This window comes from Cladophialophora bantiana (assembly GCF_000835475.1).
Source record: "Cladophialophora bantiana CBS 173.52 unplaced genomic scaffold supercont1.5, whole genome shotgun sequence".
Classification (NCBI taxonomy): Eukaryota; Fungi; Ascomycota; class Eurotiomycetes; order Chaetothyriales; family Herpotrichiellaceae; genus Cladophialophora; species Cladophialophora bantiana.
In genome coordinates, this window is record NW_015971579.1 from 1,027,607 (window position 1) to 1,045,543 (window position 17,937).

The 17,937-nt window shown below is 52.4% G+C and overlaps 8 protein-coding genes across 8 annotated transcripts; 2 read left to right on the forward strand and 6 right to left on the reverse strand.

Annotated features, from left to right (window-relative positions):
* Window positions 1-480: 480 nt before the first annotated feature.
* On the reverse strand, window positions 481-1,262 carry Z519_03967 (ADP-ribosylation factor; the record flags this gene model as incomplete). The annotated part of the gene is made up of 5 exons (XM_016761714.1): window positions 481-573; window positions 628-693; window positions 745-989; window positions 1,044-1,063; window positions 1,135-1,262. 5 exons carry the CDS (start codon window positions 1,260-1,262, stop codon window positions 481-483), a joined length of 552 nt encoding a protein of 183 aa, XP_016622052.1.
* Window positions 1,263-2,105: 843 nt separating this feature from the next.
* Z519_03968 (uncharacterized protein) lies at window positions 2,106-2,711 on the reverse strand (the record flags this gene model as incomplete). The annotated part of the gene is made up of 1 exon (XM_016761715.1): window positions 2,106-2,711. One exon carries the CDS (start codon window positions 2,709-2,711, stop codon window positions 2,106-2,108), a length of 606 nt encoding a protein of 201 aa, XP_016622053.1.
* A 560-nt stretch (window positions 2,712-3,271) lies between these two features.
* Z519_03969 (60S ribosomal protein L10a) lies at window positions 3,272-4,139 on the forward strand (the record flags this gene model as incomplete). Its single annotated transcript, XM_016761716.1, has 3 exons — window positions 3,272-3,290; window positions 3,395-3,572; window positions 3,683-4,139. The coding sequence occupies 3 exons, from the start codon at window positions 3,272-3,274 to the stop codon at window positions 4,137-4,139; spliced, it is 654 nt and encodes a 217-aa protein (XP_016622054.1).
* A 399-nt stretch (window positions 4,140-4,538) lies between these two features.
* Window positions 4,539-5,891, reverse strand: Z519_03970 (uncharacterized protein; the record flags this gene model as incomplete). The annotated part of the gene is made up of 1 exon (XM_016761717.1): window positions 4,539-5,891. One exon carries the CDS (start codon window positions 5,889-5,891, stop codon window positions 4,539-4,541), a length of 1,353 nt encoding a protein of 450 aa, XP_016622055.1.
* Window positions 5,892-7,864: 1,973 nt separating this feature from the next.
* Window positions 7,865-8,764, reverse strand: Z519_03971 (uncharacterized protein; the record flags this gene model as incomplete). The annotated part of the gene is made up of 1 exon (XM_016761718.1): window positions 7,865-8,764. The coding sequence occupies one exon, from the start codon at window positions 8,762-8,764 to the stop codon at window positions 7,865-7,867; it is 900 nt and encodes a 299-aa protein (XP_016622056.1).
* Window positions 8,765-10,535: 1,771 nt separating this feature from the next.
* On the forward strand, window positions 10,536-11,972 carry Z519_03972 (uncharacterized protein; the record flags this gene model as incomplete). The annotated part of the gene is made up of 2 exons (XM_016761719.1): window positions 10,536-10,786; window positions 10,844-11,972. The coding sequence occupies 2 exons, from the start codon at window positions 10,536-10,538 to the stop codon at window positions 11,970-11,972; spliced, it is 1,380 nt and encodes a 459-aa protein (XP_016622057.1).
* Window positions 11,973-12,721: 749 nt separating this feature from the next.
* On the reverse strand, window positions 12,722-14,077 carry Z519_03973 (uncharacterized protein; the record flags this gene model as incomplete). The annotated part of the gene is made up of 3 exons (XM_016761720.1): window positions 12,722-13,349; window positions 13,434-13,897; window positions 13,961-14,077. The coding sequence occupies 3 exons, from the start codon at window positions 14,075-14,077 to the stop codon at window positions 12,722-12,724; spliced, it is 1,209 nt and encodes a 402-aa protein (XP_016622058.1).
* Window positions 14,078-14,627: 550 nt separating this feature from the next.
* Window positions 14,628-16,418, reverse strand: Z519_03974 (uncharacterized protein; the record flags this gene model as incomplete). The annotated part of the gene is made up of 1 exon (XM_016761721.1): window positions 14,628-16,418. The coding sequence occupies one exon, from the start codon at window positions 16,416-16,418 to the stop codon at window positions 14,628-14,630; it is 1,791 nt and encodes a 596-aa protein (XP_016622059.1).
* Window positions 16,419-17,937: the final 1,519 nt, after the last annotated feature.

The following is a 17,937-nucleotide window of genomic DNA, read 5'->3' on the forward strand; positions in this document are numbered from 1 at the left end:
TACCCTCTACACCACACGACTTCATTTCCAGGCAACACAATTGTTTTGCCCCGTCGACGATTTCTGAGAACCAAATCTATTCATTGCTTACAACCTTGCCTTCGTTGTTCTGCAGAGTTCAAGTTACAGGTACCGGATCCTGCCGCCCGAAGCCAAGGGATGCCAGCAACACGCACAAAAACTCGGAACTACCTATGAGACTCAACTCCCCGGGAACCATATGAAGATCGTGACAGACCAGAAACAAGCAGATCATGAATATGCGGGTTTGATGGAAGCCTTTCACTTTCACCTTGTTCATCCTATCACCATGACAAGCTGGCTGCAGTCACCGTAATCTTGAATTCTGGAGCTGACTATGAATGACTGCAGATCTTGCAAAGACCATTTTGACAGCAGATTGTTTGGCAGCAATCTCGCGGTCGACGCGACTGGTCCACTGTTGAGACCAGCAATCGCACTTGTCCGAGGGAGGGTTGTTCAAGAGTGACCGGCTTTGCGGAGCGAGTTGCTCAACCATTCAAGTCCCTCGTAGAGACCATCACCAGAGGTAGCGCAGGTGGATTGAATATACTGTATCACACATTAGCGGCTTGCACGCTAGAAAGACTTTCCCTTCCTTCTTACCCAGGCGCGTTGTCGGAGACTATGCAGACCAAGCTTGTCGGTGATTTCGGCAGCATTCATGGCGTTCTAGAGGAGAGTCAGAGCCAGTAATGTGTAACATTGTGCAGCTGAACTCACGGGTAGATCCTGCTTGTTGGCGAAGACCAAGAGCAAGGCGTCACGCAGCTCATCCTCGTTGAGCATGCGTTGCAGTTCCTCACGTGCCTCAACGATACGATCTCGATCGTTGGAGTCGACCACGAAGATGATGCCCTGGGTGTTCTGGAAGTAATGCCTCCACAGAGGTCGAATTTTATCTTGCCCACCAACGTCCCAAACTGTGAATTGGATGTTCTTGTATTCGACGGTTTCAACGTTGAATCCTGGCAGAGACGGTCAATCTAGAGCTAGTCTAACGACATAATCTGTTATCGTACCGATGGTGGGAATGGTGGTGCTGCGCGGCGTTAGTGTGGGATTTTTGAAAAGCTTCACCGGGCTCCGGAGACAGCAGCTGATATCACATACACAATTTCACCAAGCTTGAGCTTGTACAGAATGGTAGTCTTGCCGGCAGCATCAAGACCAACCATCAAAATTCTCATCTCTTTCTTTCCCCATAGTCGGTCAAACAGTTTTGAGAATGCGAGACCCATGTTTGCGATTCAGCTGAGGAAGTTCGTGACAAGGCAATTGTGGGTAAGGCGGTCTGGTAAACAGGGTCAGCTAGGGTCAACCCCGAGATGCGTAGCCGAACGTGAAAGAATGTGCTATAGTGAAGTACAGAATGGGTTCAAAGGGTCAGAGACGTGCTGGGTTATATAGGAAATCGCAGGGTCGCCCTGTCACCGTCGCGCGACTCAAGAGCACATGTGTGGCCACTTTGTCCTTGAGGACCTGGAGACGATGGATTTTCGGAGCAGGCAGCTGGAATTCTTGGGCTTACCAAAAAGGCCAAGTGACTCTATTCCTGGCTTAATGACAGGTAAAAGAGTGTCAAAGATGCTAGGTGGACGTGATTGTCAGGATTAAAGATGGACAATGGGTGAAGTAAGTCTGAAAGTGGACAAGTTCTCAGGACGCAGGACGCAGGACGCCCGGTGGATAGTTGGACTGGCGAAGTTGGACTCGTAGCCGATAGCTGCCAAGCCCTTTCGCCCTCCTGCAGACAAAAACTGTTGGTGCTACATAGCCGCGGCGCTGTTTGTAACCTTGAGGTTACCATTGTCAGGCCTCTATGAAAATTCATATCAAGATTAGAATTTTCTCATACGCTTCATGAACCGGAAGAAAGCCTGGCCTTCACGAGGCGAAGAAAAATGCCATATATGCATTAGGCAGAGGACAAAATTGACAGAACAGCCCTCTCGTGTTGGTTGCACCAGGAAACGGACTCGGTTTTGCCATCACACCATCCCAGAACACGGCACGTAAGTGAAACAAACCGATTGACTGTGCATGTTGTCACGGTGGAAAAACCAAAGTGTTCGTTTCTCTTTCTACAAGTAGACTTCCATCCTCAATGTCGTCGCAAGATATTTCCTTCCCTCTTTCTCCACCTCTTCGTTTGGGTGGATGATCCGGAATCCGAGTCTTTGATAAAGATCCAAGGCGTTGTCATTGCCATGCACCACGCTTGTGAGGCAGCATGGAGACTCGTCATGTTCGCTTGAAGAGTTGGTCCTGATATAATCGATGGTCGCCCGAACGAGGCGCTTTCCCAACCCCTGATCGCGCACCTCGGGCTCGACATAAAGTGCCGCCATATGCCACTCGGCGGATGATGACCGACCTGCCTCGTCGACTTTCTTGCGGTTTGGCGCGATGATGACCACAAATCCAACCCACTGGTGCCCTAGCAAAGTCGATTCCTGAGCCAGTGCATTATGGCGAACCAGGATAAGGTGGGTCGCACGGTCGTCCCTAAGTCTGTCCAGCCAGAATTCTTCGGGTTCAGCGACCTCACTCTCGTATCTCGATATGAAGCTCTTCGCATCCTCCTTGAGACTTCTAAGCCTAAGGGCCTTGAGTCGCGATGAATACTCAAGAAGAGTGTTATGGTCTAGGGCGGGACTGGGCAGAGTATGGATAGAAAAAAAAGACATGAGGACACACACACACACACACAGAGAGAGAGATTTTGCTGAAGATTTGTCTTATGCGGAATGAGGCACCGTAACACAGCTTTGGCCAAGGGCTTCTGTTGATATGTAGGTCTGAGAGGATCCCTGGTGTGTTCAGCTGCGCTAGAATGACTCACTGACACCGAATCACGAGCATTTTTGCAACAAAGGTATTACCGTAATATTCTAGTGCTAGTTCAGCGAAGGACGGCATGCCGGGAATCGAAAGCCAATAACACGATAGCAAAAATAGAGTTCGTCTTGTCAAGCAATTGAAGCAACGAGAAGTGTTAAGAAATGAGGGCTCGAGAGGCCCATTCCGACCAGTGCCAATCAGCCGAGTATCTTTAGAGAAACGGCTGACCTTGCTGCCTAATACTAATATGGACTAGCCTGTATTAAGTCTTGGCATCGCTCACAATTGATTTTCGACCCTTGGCCTCGCTATTCTCCGACTATTTGGTCCTTATTCCTCAACCCGTTTCTTGCGCAGTGCCTCACCATAAGAATTTAACCAATTCTTCTGGAAGACTGTCCTCAGTATGTCGAAAATTACAGTCGGTAAGCCATCAGGCCCTCTTCTCTGAGCCAACTCCTTGAGTGGAAAATAGAAGCCACCACGAATTGAATTGAAGGTTCGCTGACGGAATTTCGCCCCTCTATAGCCGGAGTGCGCGTGAACGTGCAACAACTTCTCGACTACTCCCTGAACGAGAAGAAGCGAAACTTCCTCGAGACCGTCGAACTCCAGATCGGGCTCAAGAACTATGATCCCCAGCGTGACAAGCGTTTCTCGGGGACCATCAAGTTGCCCACCATCCCCAGACCAAACATGACAATCTGGTATGTCCGAGACCTCATTGCGCTAAACAGAACATAAAATAGACGGAAAAGAGATGGATAATACCGAACATGTTGTAGAGAATGATGACTGACGAGCAGCCACCGTACAGCGTCTTGGGCGACCAACACGACATTGACCGAGCGAAACACTTGGGCGTTGACGCCATGTCGTCCGATGACCTGAAGAAGCTCAACAAGAACAAGAAGTTGATCAAGAAGCTGGCGCGCAAATACGACGCCTTCCTGGCCTCGGACTCGCTGATCAAGCAGATTCCTCGTCTCTTGGGTCCCGGTCTGTCCAAGGCCGGCAAATTCCCCACCCCCATCTCGCACGCCGAAGACCTCCAGGCCAAGATCGTCGAGGTCAAGTCGACCATCAAGTTCCAGCTGAAGAAGGTCCTGTGCATGGGCGTCGCCGTCGGCAACGTTGGCATGACCGAGGACGAACTCATCAGCAACATCATGTTGGCCATCAACTACCTGGTCAGTTTGTTGAAGAAGGGCTGGCAAAACGTTGGGAGCTTGACCATCAAGGCTAGCATGAGCCCGCCCAAGAGATTGTACTAGACGACCCTCGCGCACCCGGTCAGATCACTGACTTGTTGGGTGGTTTGTTGTTTGGCGGCAAAATCTCTCTACTTTTCTGATCTGCTCGTCGCGGGCTGCGGTGTAAATAGTCGATAGAGACGTCTCTGCGCACTCTTCGAGACGTAACAAGGGGAGAGAGAGAGAATGAAAGAGAGGATAACCCTGCCTAGAGCTTGCAGCCATCTCGTACGAATCCATGTGCATGCCAACGAGTCAAACGGAAACGATCAGGTAGAAAATTGCAAGAAACATTGCTGAGGTCTGTCGCCTGGAAATTCAGATCTCGCCAGAAATCATAATGATTCCCTGACAAGACCGACAGTGTAATGATTTATTTTTCTCTTGTTCGCAGTACTATGCACACAGAGGTTCGCTCGCTCACTTCATGCCCTCCATGAGATCCGTCTTGTCGAGGATCATGTCCCTCAGCCCACACTCGTCCCTCAGCCTCTGCCACTCGGCGCCGTGCTCCTCGCCCCAGCGGCTCTTGTCTTGAAAGCCCCAGGCGAGGGCCAATCTGTCGAAGAACCGTCTCTCGTCCTCCCTCAGCCATCGGCTGCTCAGATGCGTGCCGGGCCGCCACACTACGCGTTGCATCTGATCATTGTAGGTCGTGACGGCGACGAATCCGATGGTGCTCAGCGTGCCGATGTACGCCACGGCGCCGGCGATGGCCGTGTACTTTGCCATTTCGACGTCCATTGTGTTTTGCCAGTGCGAGACCCAGTCTGCGCCTGCGTATGCTATCAAGGGCGTCGCGGCGACCATCAGGCCCGGAACACTGCCGCGGCGGAGGGCCTTGTTTGCGCGAAATGCCGGCGCTCCTACCGTTGTGTCGATTATCGCCAGCGCCAGTGCGAGGTTCTTTTTAAGAATGGCTAACTCGAGGGCTGCTTCCGCGAGGTCTAGTGGGATGGCGTACTTGGGCAGTTTCGGCCACGGATTCGAGTATTTGACGGGCTTGCTGTCTGCCGCGGGGATCTTCTTCGTCGCGTAGAGGTGGAAGATTTCGGGGAGGTATTCGGGTCTTCCCAGCAGACATAGGATGCGCACGTATATCTGGAGCAAGTCTTCGGTGATATAGACTTTGGGGTCACGGAGGAGGTCGTAGGCGAGCTGACAGACACGTTTGGCCGCGTCCTCGCGGAAGGAGACGGACATTTGTTTGTCGAGGACAGATATCGAGTCGGTCGCTACTCCGACACTCTGCAGTTTTGACGACCTGTCCTCCGCCAGATCTTGAAGCAATGCATCTCCCAATGCCTTGCCTTGTGTAGTTGTCCTCGCAGCCTCCTCCGGCATCTTGCCTGTCCCGTGCACCAGCGTACCTCCGAACTCGTACATATCCATCAGGGCTTCAAGGACATCGTCTTTGTCGGCCGCGGCATTGCTTGACTGTATGTGTGCAACAAATTCGCGGAACTCATTGAGCTGGCGGGCAGGATCATGGCTCTTTGGGGAAACTTCAGTCGAAGTCTTGTGGATGTCGGCAGGCGAACTTCGCCTTGACAAGGAACTGCTGCTGTTTGCTGGCGACTCTGCTGCCAGAGGAGCAGTGCGTCTGGTTAATGGCACTGATATGCGACTGCGCGGCTTGGAAAGAACAATGGGTTCCTGCTTCGCAGGACTGGCGACTTGCGAAATGAATTGTCGTCTAGTGGATTTCGCTGCAGAGAGCTTCTGACATGAGCGGCATACGAAGTTGGCCCGATGGGGGAATATGGTCGCCATGACCAGATCAGATCGGCTGTTGTCTCGAGCTGGCTCTGGCGAGTGGAAGAGTGGGTGTGTCTTTCATTGAGATTCGCGGGCGCGGAAAGCTCTCGGCTAAGGTTGAAAGATCGTCTCCAATTGACTCGCTACTATTAGTTACACGGAACGATAATTCGACCTTCCAACGACATACGACGAGACGTTTTATTGAGGTTCTGTTTCACATATTATATGCTACGATTTCCAGAGCAGGAGGGGTATTTCTAGTCAGAGGCTGCCAACACCTATGGCCAATGTAGTCCATACAACCACCTTTGCGGCTGAACATTGACCAACAGCCGTCATTACCAGGCAAGTTTAGCAACCCAGCTCGTCCCCTGTAGACCTTGTCGAGGTTGAAAAGGGGCGCAAATACTTACATTTTTGAAGACCGAAAACCATCTAGCAATTGATAGTTCGACTTGTAGGTTTGCGCATCCGTAGATTTCCTCACTGCTTACCCACACCTGCACAGCTCAGCTGTACTGGCATCATTTCCAGCGGCTGGATGTGGACCGACACAGACCGAGGATCTCCTTCCACTTTCCCTGGCCTCTTAGCCAATGCAACTCAAGCCCAAGGGGTGCTCGTGGAGGGATTTTCCCGTATTTGGCATGCCGCGAAAGCCTTAAAGGCAAACAACAAGCCGGAAACACGTGGTAGGCGATCATGGACAGCCTACTAAGTGTTGCTCACAAAACCATTCATATAAAGTCCCAGCAACTGGTAGGAAAGTGAATTTCTCGCAGGTCCGTTTTGGAGACTAGGGCGTAAGCGCACCATAAAAAGAGTCTTTAATGTTAGCTTCTAGTTCAGTACTAGAAAGCTAGTAGTAGGAGTCGGTGTAAGTTATTATTTAATCTAGGGAGTTGAGAACTACCTAAACTTAAGCTTAGGCTACTGACGATAGATAAAGGGAAGTTTTGTTTACAGAATTGGGTAGATGTGAAGCTATCTATGACTAGAGAGTGTCGTGTCGCCAAGCGAAGGCCACCGCTCCCATAGTCACCAGAGCAAAAATTCAAAGGAGCAAAAAACTCAGCTGATGAGAAAACCCTGCGAAGGATTTTTTTTGGTCGACTCCCGGACTCGAACTTAAGCCCTTCTCCCCTCTCGTCGCGGACCCCTCCTGCTCGTCCTCCTCCTCTTTCTTCCTCCTCTGAGCGCTCAACCCCAATTTCACCCTCCCCCATCTCTCGCATCTGAGGCCTTGATTGTTGTTGTGTGGTGTGGTGGTAACAATGCCGGGTTACCTGATCAAGTTCCTGTAGTAACCAGAGTGGTACTTTGAGCCCGCGTTGTGGCAACCCAACTCTGGATTTATGGTCAGGTTGATTTGATGCAGGTAGGATCCGATCAATTGTTGGGAGATATATCACCAGAATAAAATATAAAGTAGTGAAAGTGGATCTTAAACGTGTGAAAAAAAAAAAAGTGAAGTGAAGACAACTTGGAACCATGGTTCGCGCTCCTGGGGCAAGGCTGGATATATAACCGGCGATGGTGTGGATCCTCGTGCCAAGAACTTACGGATCCCCACCAATTTTGGCTGCAATCGTCAACAGTCAAAACAACGCAACATGGCTGGCGCTAACATTGGCATCCACTCGTAGCTTCTTCCGCAACAATGTTTTCTTTCCTTGTTTGAAGCAACCCACGGCACGACTCTCTACACAGCGATACTCCTCTTTGACCGTAAGATCTAATGGACTTTAAGGATTTTTCAATTGTTCAACGATGCAGCTGTTGAGTCTATTGAATCGCCGTCCTGAAACACAGCGAGGGCGAAATAACATCATATGCAGCTTCTATCCCTTGTGGGTGGTGATCAAGGTAAGGTCACGTTACCTCTGGTCCTTCCTTGACAAGACGGCCAAACCAGTAGCCTGTTATATTTTACATACCCGCGCCATTAAAAGCAAAGTTTCATGACTTCATGATCCATGAGCGTGTTATACCGCGGTCGTCTCCTTCCCCGGCGTTCCATCACCTCCTTTCACATCATCCCCGAATTTGACCACAACGACCCGTGCCTCCCCATGTGTGACTTCCACGTCGTTGTCTCCTTTTTGAGGACCAGTGATCCTCCAGATCCTCTTCTGCACTCTGTAGCCCATCACCATCACCACCACATGGCCCACATATATCATTACCACAATCCAGCCGACGACGATCCTTGCAATGCTAACTTCGTGGATGCCGTACATGAAATGGCCTCTAACTTGCACAGGACACACAGCCTGACCAGATATATCTCGGTTGAAGATAGGTAGCTCGCAGTGCATCCAGAACGACAGGGAGGTAATCCAGCCACAAATAAGGAGGGAGGACGTGGCAAGCAATGCAATGTAACTCTTGCGAACGGAGAGGATCTGCGGGGTATGGTGGTGCATGGTGAGCTCAAGGACGAGGTGGATCAGAGAGACAGACGGAACGGTAAGAGCATAGAATAGAAGGGCGGTTTCGGGTTGGTTTTTGGCTGAATAGATCGAAGAGCTGCTTGTCGACGTTGTTGTGCTTGATAAAGAGTCGGATGCATAGGGTGCTGTCTCCCGTTTGCCGAATAGGGAGGAATTGGCTTCTGCGTGGACATCAGCAGCCAGGCGATCTGGAATGTCCGTGTAAGGCTTGGCTACGCAGTAGGCGTAGATGGCAGCTAGGATCAGGGTGCTGAAGGCCAGGACAAGAAGGATTGGATGTAGGATGGTCCGGAATTTGTCTAGCCGGAACAAGGCTCGGTTGCGTGGTCGCGGAGGAAGTGCTTGGTCCATCTTAGTTGTCGATTCAGACTGACGGCTAGAGATGATGAAGGCTCCGTTGCCCGTGCTCTTTCGACGAGGGTTGAATTTCATGTTGGAGAGATGATTGAGTTGGTGATTAGAGATTATGATTGTCTCCGTAGGGAGAGTGTCCAGCGTCCAGCGCAACAAGCAAAGGCCAAAGACAAACGGGCCAATATCCAGCACCACTAAGAAGAAAGAGCAAAGCAAAAAAGAATCAACAAGATGCAGTGTCAAAAGAACAAGTCAGAGGAACACGAGGCAAGAGCCATATCTATGTTCTTTGAGGCTCGCTTACCCGAGTCGCTGGTTGTTGTGTTGCCATGTCCTCGATAGCGGTCAGCGGTAGATGCCACAGAGATCATGGGCTAGGCCATGAACTGTGGGCTCGCTGATTGACCAGAATACCAGAGGCCTTGTGAGGCACCAGGAACAACCTCGACCAGTGCATGGACGAGGCAGGACTCAAGTTGAGGATTAAGTTGGCGAGGTGGGTGGAAGTCTATGCCAGAACTATTCTTGTCCACACGGGTACCAGAGCCTCAGCCAGCGAGGAGCCATGACAACCAATGGATCTGAGGGCGATCGTGGAAGACTCGACGTGGATAGCGTCATGGACCTCTGCATGGGCGTACGGCGTCTAATTGGGGCAAAGATGAAGGGGGCGTCAAGATGGGTTTCATGTCGGCCAGAAGGAAAACCGAAGGACGTTTCAGGAGCGAGACTCGCCCCCATTTGTCATTGCCGCCCATGTCTACATCCATGCGCCCCGTCAAGGGCGTTTCAGCTCCAACGAATGTCGACACCAGAATAGAAGTGCTGGGTTCTCTGAGAATTCAGCTATGAGTCGACTGCCTGCCAGGTACTTAGGCGTGATTTCTCTACCCCCGACACAATCAGGAGGATACAAGCTACACTCCAAAAGCATAATATGCCAACATGGCTATCACAGCCTTTCATCATATGGGTCATCTTTAGGCCACCCTCCCCCGGTGCTCCTCGTCTTACTGGCTGCCGCGAATCAAAGACGCTCTATCAAACACATCTGACATCTTATATATACTGAAGCGCCGACGGACAATATAATCTTCGCTCTGCCTCACCCGCCTCACCGAACATCTGCAACATTCGAGAGAGGAAGGTGCCGCTATCAAGTTCTTGTGGAGACGCCCACTGCCAGTACGGTGTGCGGTGTAGGTACAGTCTCTGGGGTCTTTAGCGGTCCTCGGGCCCCATCTTGTTTCTCTCCTCCAACCAAGGCATCGTCCAAACAGCCGAAGTAGGTCTACCGTTGCCCCAAGCCGAGCGTAAAAAATGACGACGAGGCACAGAACATTGCCATTGCCGCCGGGACACGGATGTTCGGCACACATTTTTCCCATCTTCGGCGTCCTTCTAATATTATTCATCACGTCCTTTGGCCCTCACTCAGGCAGTGCTGGGCTCCTCTCGACTACAGATCTTCTCCATCTACAGGTGGGCCTCGGTGCTCTGGATACAGTAGATCACAATGCCACTCATCTATCCCCGCTCTCTTCCACCATGTCGTTGCTCAATGCATGAAATGCTAGGTGGGAGAGTCCCTTGTTCCACTTTTCCTTTCCCTGGTGTCGCAAAAAAAAAAAAAAAAAAGCGCGATCAATCTGGTTTTAAATCGTCTCTTGTCCTTCGTCTTTTCTTTTCTGCATCGGGAACTTCTACCATGTATTATCGCATATCTCGTCAAGAGCCCGTCCTGCGGCTCGACCCGTGAGAGATCTCGCAGTCTATCTCGAGCTGCTTGCTGCTTTTTGCGGTTTCCGAGCCTATTCCTCCCCGCCGCCCGCCGCCTCCTCTCCCAATCATGAGTTCTTCCACCATCCTCGAAGATGACCTCGACGAGAAGCAGTTATCGGCCTCGAGACCAGAGTTGATACGGATCGAGTCAAACCTGGAAAAGGCCATTGACGCAGAGGCAAATGTCAATATCTCACCCGCTTCAGATGACACGGACCGTCAACACGAAGACCATGACGACCCGGGCCCTCCTCCGAATGGCGGCTTTCGTGCATGGATGCAAGTCGTCGGTTCCTTCTTCCTCTTCTTTAATTGCTGGTAGGGCTTTGATCCTCGAATCTCTCTCGTGCAAGACTTGATTAACCCGGGCTCCAGGGGTACCGTCAACGCATTCGGGGTTTTCCAGACTTATTACGAAACCAACCCGCTCTGGCACGCATCACCGAGCGAAATCTCGTGGATCGGGTCCATCCAAGCCTTCCTGCTGCTGCTCGTCGGGCTCTTCTCCGGGCCCGCGTATGATTCCGGCTACTTTCGAGAGCTGATCACGGTCGGAGCCGTTCTCGTGCCGCTGGGCTTTATGATGACCTCCTTGGCCAAGGAGTACTGGCAGACGATGCTCGCCCAAGCCTTCTGCATCGGGATCGGCAACGGGTGCATCTTCGTCCCCTCTGTCGCCATCCTCCCGCAGTACTTTTCCACCAGGAAGGCCCTTGCAAACGGCTTGGCCGCGTCCGGCTCGAGCCTGGGCGGTCTGATCTACCCGATCGTGTTCCGGCGTCTGCAGCAAGAAGTGGGCTTTGCCTGGGCAACGCGCACAATCGGCTTCATCTCGTTTGTGACCGTGTGGTTCGCCGTGCTGGTGATGAAGCCGCGAATCACGCCCAAGCAGCGACGGCCGCTGACGGACCTGGGCGCGTTCAAGGAGCTGCCCTACACGCTCTTCTGCATCAGCATGTTCTTTGGGTTTGTCGGCCTGTACGGTCCCCTGTACTACATCGGGCCGTACGCGATCCAGAATGGCATCACGGGCGAAAACCTGGGTTTCTACCTTTTGCCCATCATCAACGCCGCCAGCATCCCCGGCCGGATCATCCCCAACAGCATCGCCGACCGAATCGGGCCTTTGAACGTGCTGTTTCCCTGTGCCACCATCGCAGCCATCCTCGCGCTCGCGTGGATCGGCATCAAGAACCTCGGCGGCATCATCGCCTTCGCGCTCATCTACGGCTTCTTCAGTGGCGGGTTTGTCTCGCTGCCCCCCGTCGCCGTTGTCACGCTCACAAAGGACATGAGCAAGATCGGCACCCGCATGGGCCAGTGCTTCTTCATCAGCGCCTTCGGCCTTCTGGTGGGCACCCCCGTGTCCGGCGCCATCCTCAAGAGCACGGGCGAGTGGTGGGGCGTGCAGCTTTGGAGCGGAGCAGCCATCCTCGCCACGGGCTCGCTGCTGCTTTGGGCCCGCGTCGTAGTGGCTGGCTGGAGTCCCATGAAGCGGGCCTGAATTTTCCTCTATTCACACACCCCTTCAGCTCCCTTCCGAGGAACGCAACCAACCCCTGTTGCATGAGAGGAAGCATTTACCTGCCTACACTACCCTGCACTGGATGAGTTGGTTACACACCAACCCTCCGGCCCGGCGCCAGATCCAGATCGGTGTCGTGGCAGTGTGCACCATGCTCACTGTGGCATGGCATGAACATCACATTTGCATTGATCGCCTCCAGCCTGCTCCAGCGACACATCCGATGTTCAAGGCCAGTGGGTGACAGGGCCCTATTAGGCGTCATGTTGCAGACCAGCCGACGCGGCGTGGCGTTTGCGGGGTGGATAGATGCATATGGCAACGTAAAGAAGTCTGGCCCGCGTGCACGCACGTCCACAGCGAATGCAGCGAGGACGCTTGCGCATAAAGGGGTGTTCCTCCCACAGAACATGTCTATGCGAATACGTGGATGCATCTACGAGGATACGCGGCATCTCGACGAGGCGATGCGGAAGGGCAAAGGAGAAGGGAGAAAGCAGATGAGGCGTGCGAGGCGAAGATAGCCGCACGGTTGTAGCGCATGTCGCAGTCAGTTTGGTGCAGTTTGTCGACATGAAGGAGAGGAGTGGAGGACATATGAGAATATGAGTGAGTCCAAAGAGAGACAACAAGACAGCTGTCTACAGCCCACTGCGTGGCATTGTTCATTGTTGGTCTCATTTTTCATTTCTCTTCGCATCTATGACGATGGCGTACCTCCTATTCAATCACCAGACGTCCACATCGACCAGGTTCAACCAATTGACCACCCCCATGGCCTTGACCAAATTGCCCTTCAAGTCCAAGTGTACGCCGTCATACTTTGACGCCTGCACGCTCATGTTCCAGGTGCCCATGGTCTCGACGCCTCTCTTGGCGGCCTCCGCACGCACGCTCTCCTCAAAGATTATGAGGGCCTTGTCGCCCTGACTGACCAGCCACTCGTCTGGCTTTCTGACGCCGGCAGCGTTTGGTGTGATGAATAGTCGAGGCCAGATGGAATGAGCATGTCGCTTGTTCGCCGCGGACAGGTACGGGGCTTGGAGGAGTGTGTGGTCGAGGATGCCGTCCAGCCAGTTCAATGTGGCTTGGAGGTCGAGGTCGTTCCACAGGCCGTGACCGAAGATGAAAGCGTAGGGTTGGGCTGGTTTATTAGGCGAGAGCAGGTTCTTGTAGCGGTTCAGTTCTTCGTTGTCAAGTGGGAAGCGCAGCATCATCTCGATGACGAGGTCGATTGGGCTCTCGGGCGGGCAGGCCAAGCTTGACAGATCGTGTTCCAGGACCGAGGAAGTAGAGAAGATGCCTTGTATTGAGCAAGATTTGACGTCCATCTGGTGGTTGCAGAAGCATTCGCGCCTGTTTTCCCGACCACTAGGTTAGCAAGATTAGGTTCACTTATGGCTCAGCTGCAGTGTGAGGAAAGGGGGACCTGCCACGTACAATTCCTGGTCATCAAAGTTCCAATTCGTCACCGCTCCGTATCCGAGATCCTTCCGTAGAAGCACGTTCAATGCTCCCACGACGTGTCTCATCATACTATCCCCTACGACAATGATCTTTTCGAACCGTGAGAAAATCTCGCAGACCTCTTCTGTAGTGAACCAGCGCATGTCACACTCGAGCGGAATGAAAGGGCGATCAAAACCGATCCGTCCGCCGCCAGAGAAGGCTTGTAAAAAGTCCTCTCGCGTAGCGCACAAGGGAGAAAAGGCAGAATGTAAGTCCAGGGAGGAGATTTGACACTCGGTGTGGTTTCGCCAGGCGTAGTTCTGAAAGGTGTCGATTGTGTCCGGTGCTCGATAGGTTGAGTTTTCTGGCGGTTCGAAGGCTGGAATGGAGGCAGTGGATGGGTTGTAGCCAAACTCGACATTGATGCAGGCAGAAAGACCAAGGTAGCGGCCGGACTGCACGTTTCAAGTCAGTTTGCGTTTACAATACAGCCTGAGGCCTGGGCCAGTTATACATACAAGCACGCCGTAGTGAGTCAACTTGCACATGAAGAACCACACCACGAAAAGGAATAAGAGAAGCTGGATGAAGCGGCGCTTGAGCAGAACACGCAGAGGAACTGGGCGGAACTCCATCTTGACCTCGCCGGCCTTGAGGTCGTCGACGTTGGGAGATGGGGGAGGAGAGTAGCCGGGGATGGTGTCAGGGCGGCAACGTCACCGCAGGGTCGTTAGGGAGATGGCGGAAGAACTATCCGCCGATCAGTACACGGCTGTGCAAGGCGGTGGACAGCGACATATGCGACGTGATTCGGATTCACTCACCTCATCGTGCTGTGACGACCGTCCGGAACGGAAAATCATCATCCCGAGATATTATGTGCTTGTTTTTCGAAGGTTGTCTTCGGGGTGATGCAGACGCCGTGTCCTGCCATCGTCTTCACTGCCATTGCCGTAATGCTGTCACAATGGACACCCCATTCACTGTTAGCTTTGAATGAGGTAGTCTGCCGGTCAAAGACTCCATTGTCAGCCCAATTCCCACGGCAACCTCCTTGGAGGTAGTTTAACATCCCTTGGGACCGCTTCCCCAATAACTCCCACCGTGATATCTTTGCGTCCAGCATGTCCTCATTCACCAAGAACAGATGAGGTCTTCATTGTGCACAGCGTGCTTCCTTCATTCTCACACACGAGTCGACAACCAGCCTCCAGATATGGGCTGCAGTGGCTCTTGCAACAGCGGTAGAGTCTTCTGCCTCCGCAATTCCACCTGTAGATTTTCTTCATCCCACCTCCTTCTTTCATTTCGAGCCTTTTCCAGCTGCTGCTTTGTGCCCAGACCGAGCCCAAAGAGCCCCTTGCTGCTCTCGATTTCTTGTTCCTTTTTCGCTGCAAGCCGCGCCATCTGTTGAGACATAGCTTTCCAGTTCTGGAGGCCGGTCTCCAAGCACTCTCGGCATCGTTCCCTTCCATCTCGCTCCTTCTGTTCGTCCATCACCCACATGATGGCTTCGGCGGCCTCAACGCTGTCTCTAGTCCAGCTAAGGCCTTTTGCCCGTTCGCTAGCGCTTGTGGCAAAAAGGATCTCGCCAATGTATGTCATGAGTCCTACCTCTTCACAAGCTTCCTTCAATGTGTGATATGGCCTTTCGTTCCCGGTGGGCGGAGGTGGAGGATACGGCCTCTCAACCAACAGATCTTTCAAAGCATACACATAAGACAACCATCCTTCCCCCTCCTCCGCAAGCTTGACTTTCGATGGTCCAATGGCTGGGCCAAGAGGGGAAGCAGGTAGAGTCTTCCTAGCTCGCAGAACGCTGAGAAATACTGGCAGGGCTTTCTTGACGTTTCCCCCTTTGACATGATGTACTCCGAAAGCAGTGCAGGCTCGCAGGATGTTGTCGCTCACGGCATCTTCTCGCCCTTTGAGAATTATCCCAGTCTGCACATCGACCACGTCCGCAGTTCCCGCTGGCAAGCCGGATTGAGCAATCTCTGCGGCTTTAACGTACAGATCCTCGGCTGTTCTGTCGTTGGCCTTGAAATCACACCAATCGGCATATGCCAGAGCAGCGTCAAGTCGTTGTCGGGTGTCAAAGCCAGCGGTGTTTAGTATTTTTTCGTAGAAAACATGCGGAGGCGGAAACGCGTCTTCAACTTCCTCCAAGGTAGGCGGAGTAATATGGCCTTGTTTCCTATAGTATGGAAGTGGTTTTGGTCGTGGATTGTCCGGAGCTGGGATACTCTCCCGTGGATATACACGGCCTCCTCCGACATCTCCTTTCAGTTTGCACATACCCTCCAAATGCTCAGCTACACGTGCAGCACCCATGAGAGCTTCGTGATAACCTCGTCGCCACTGCTCACTCTTGGCACTCACATCGAACCCTTCAGACTTGTCCACTGTCGACGACTCTATCTCTGCGTTCTTGACGAGGAACTGCCCATCCAGCTTCTTGCTTTCCAGCCTTTCAAGAACGCTTAGGTATAGCTGACCGGCTTTTGCCCAATCCGTCAGGATCTGGTTCCGCTTGGCGCCATCCGCAAGCTCTGTAAATTTTGCTTCGCGCATCCACCACCGGCTCCAGAACGACCAGTCCCCAGGAGTGGGATAATCCCGTTCAAGCTTTGTATGTACCATGCCCATAGACAGCACCGTGAGCAGGAGGGCCGCGGGCCAAAGGTAGGCATTGATTCGAACGTAGCGCCAAAATTGTTCCCTCCAGCGTTGTTTTCGTTCGGTCGAGATGAATCGCCCCACGTGGGTTTGGAGCGTGTTCCCACGGGGGACAGGATACAGGAAGGGCAGCTGGGGGCGTAAGATAGGTCGAGCCACCACTGACAGCGAAGTCTTGTGCGAGAAGAACCTCGGCCGCGGAGGTCTTGAGTAGAAGAAATCGCAGGTTGGACTGCAATAACGACAGGTTCTCGCGCTCGGGCGAGGGGACGGCGCCGCAAGCTTTAAGAACGCCATGGTAGTCCGCGGTGCTCAATCGGCGCCAGGGCCGTCGAGAATGGGGTGAGAGATGCCTCTGTATTGAGAAGATTGGATAGACGTGAACAGGAGAAGCGATGTCCCCTCTCCGCATTAACTCAGGACAAGCTCAGGACTTGGCGATCTCGACGGAGCATTAAGTGCCGAAGCGCAGGTTCTACGGTGGGGTAATAGTTCAATGATATCCAAGGCTGAGCTGCAACATGTTTCTCCCACCATTTTACATACTGTAGGGAGTATCGAACGAAAACCTATCCTCCATCTTCCCGTCGTGATAAGCCGCTCGCCGTTCTGTTCACCCTCGGCTCACCTGCTGCTTCCTGAGTGATCCCTGAGTGCTTCCGGAGTCAACCTTTTGGTCTTCCTCTTAATTCACAACACTAACTTTCGTCAACTTTAGACGCTGGGACCCGTCTCAGATACCAGGGGATCCCAAGCCAATGGGACTTGGCACTCGCCATATGGACAACGTTCCTTTACCGTATATCCTGACTTGGTGGTAAGCTCTACAATGCCCCGACTACACATTGACATAGGTAGCCCTCTAGTAGGTGCTGACAATAGACAGCCATCAGTCCGTAACCGTGAGCGACTGATGAACTATCCATTCAACATGAAATTAGCACGACCATGCCCATGTTAACCTCAAGGCTAACCACAAAGATTAGGAGATCTTCGAAAATATCTGTTGAGGAATACTTTTGATTTTACGCATCGCAAGCCAACTTTCCTCTCTGGCATGCCAAACCTCAAAGCGTGTACATGGCCATGGTTTGCTACAGGAAAACACGGGATACGGCCGTACAAATGTACCTCTCACACTAGCCAATAGAGACCCCAAGAGAGTGCATCCCACTCAAAAAGCAACCAACTATGCCGCCTGGTGCGTAGGGTGACTCGGTCCCCCAGGCTCCGACCTGGAAGGCGGCAGAGATTTGATTCTCCCATTCTCGACCGTAACGAACGAAGCCTTGACAAGTGGTATTTCGCACAAGGCGCCCTCCATGTTTACAACGGCCCTGCGTCATCGGAAAGTAGGAAGTGTGTCAGTAGGGAATACGTAAGCTGCCAGGGGAGCTGTTGATAGCCTGAGCTGTGTTAATAGTACTTGCATTGAGTTCTCTCCGTCTCCGTCTCCGCTCTTTTGGATTATCAGGTGTACTCATCCTGCCGAGACTATATACATATTGGTAGTGTCCCTGCAACGCCGACAACGCCGAGAAGCTGCCTCGAGTAAAGCCCCAGCGATTACGGCCAAGGAGGCTAAAACGCCTATTCGGGTGCGGCTGGCTCGGTACTAATAGACTAACAGTTCGGTTTCCAAGATAAAAATCTGTCCATCTTTGCGAACTCGTCGTTCAAAAAGAGCGACGATTGCTGAGTCAGGGAACAAACAAAAATGTAGAAGTTTGTGCTAATGCAATACTCGATCTCAGCCACATGTCACATTATTTCGTGATCAGTCGCAGAGCTGAGGCCAACAGCAGAAAATGGAGAC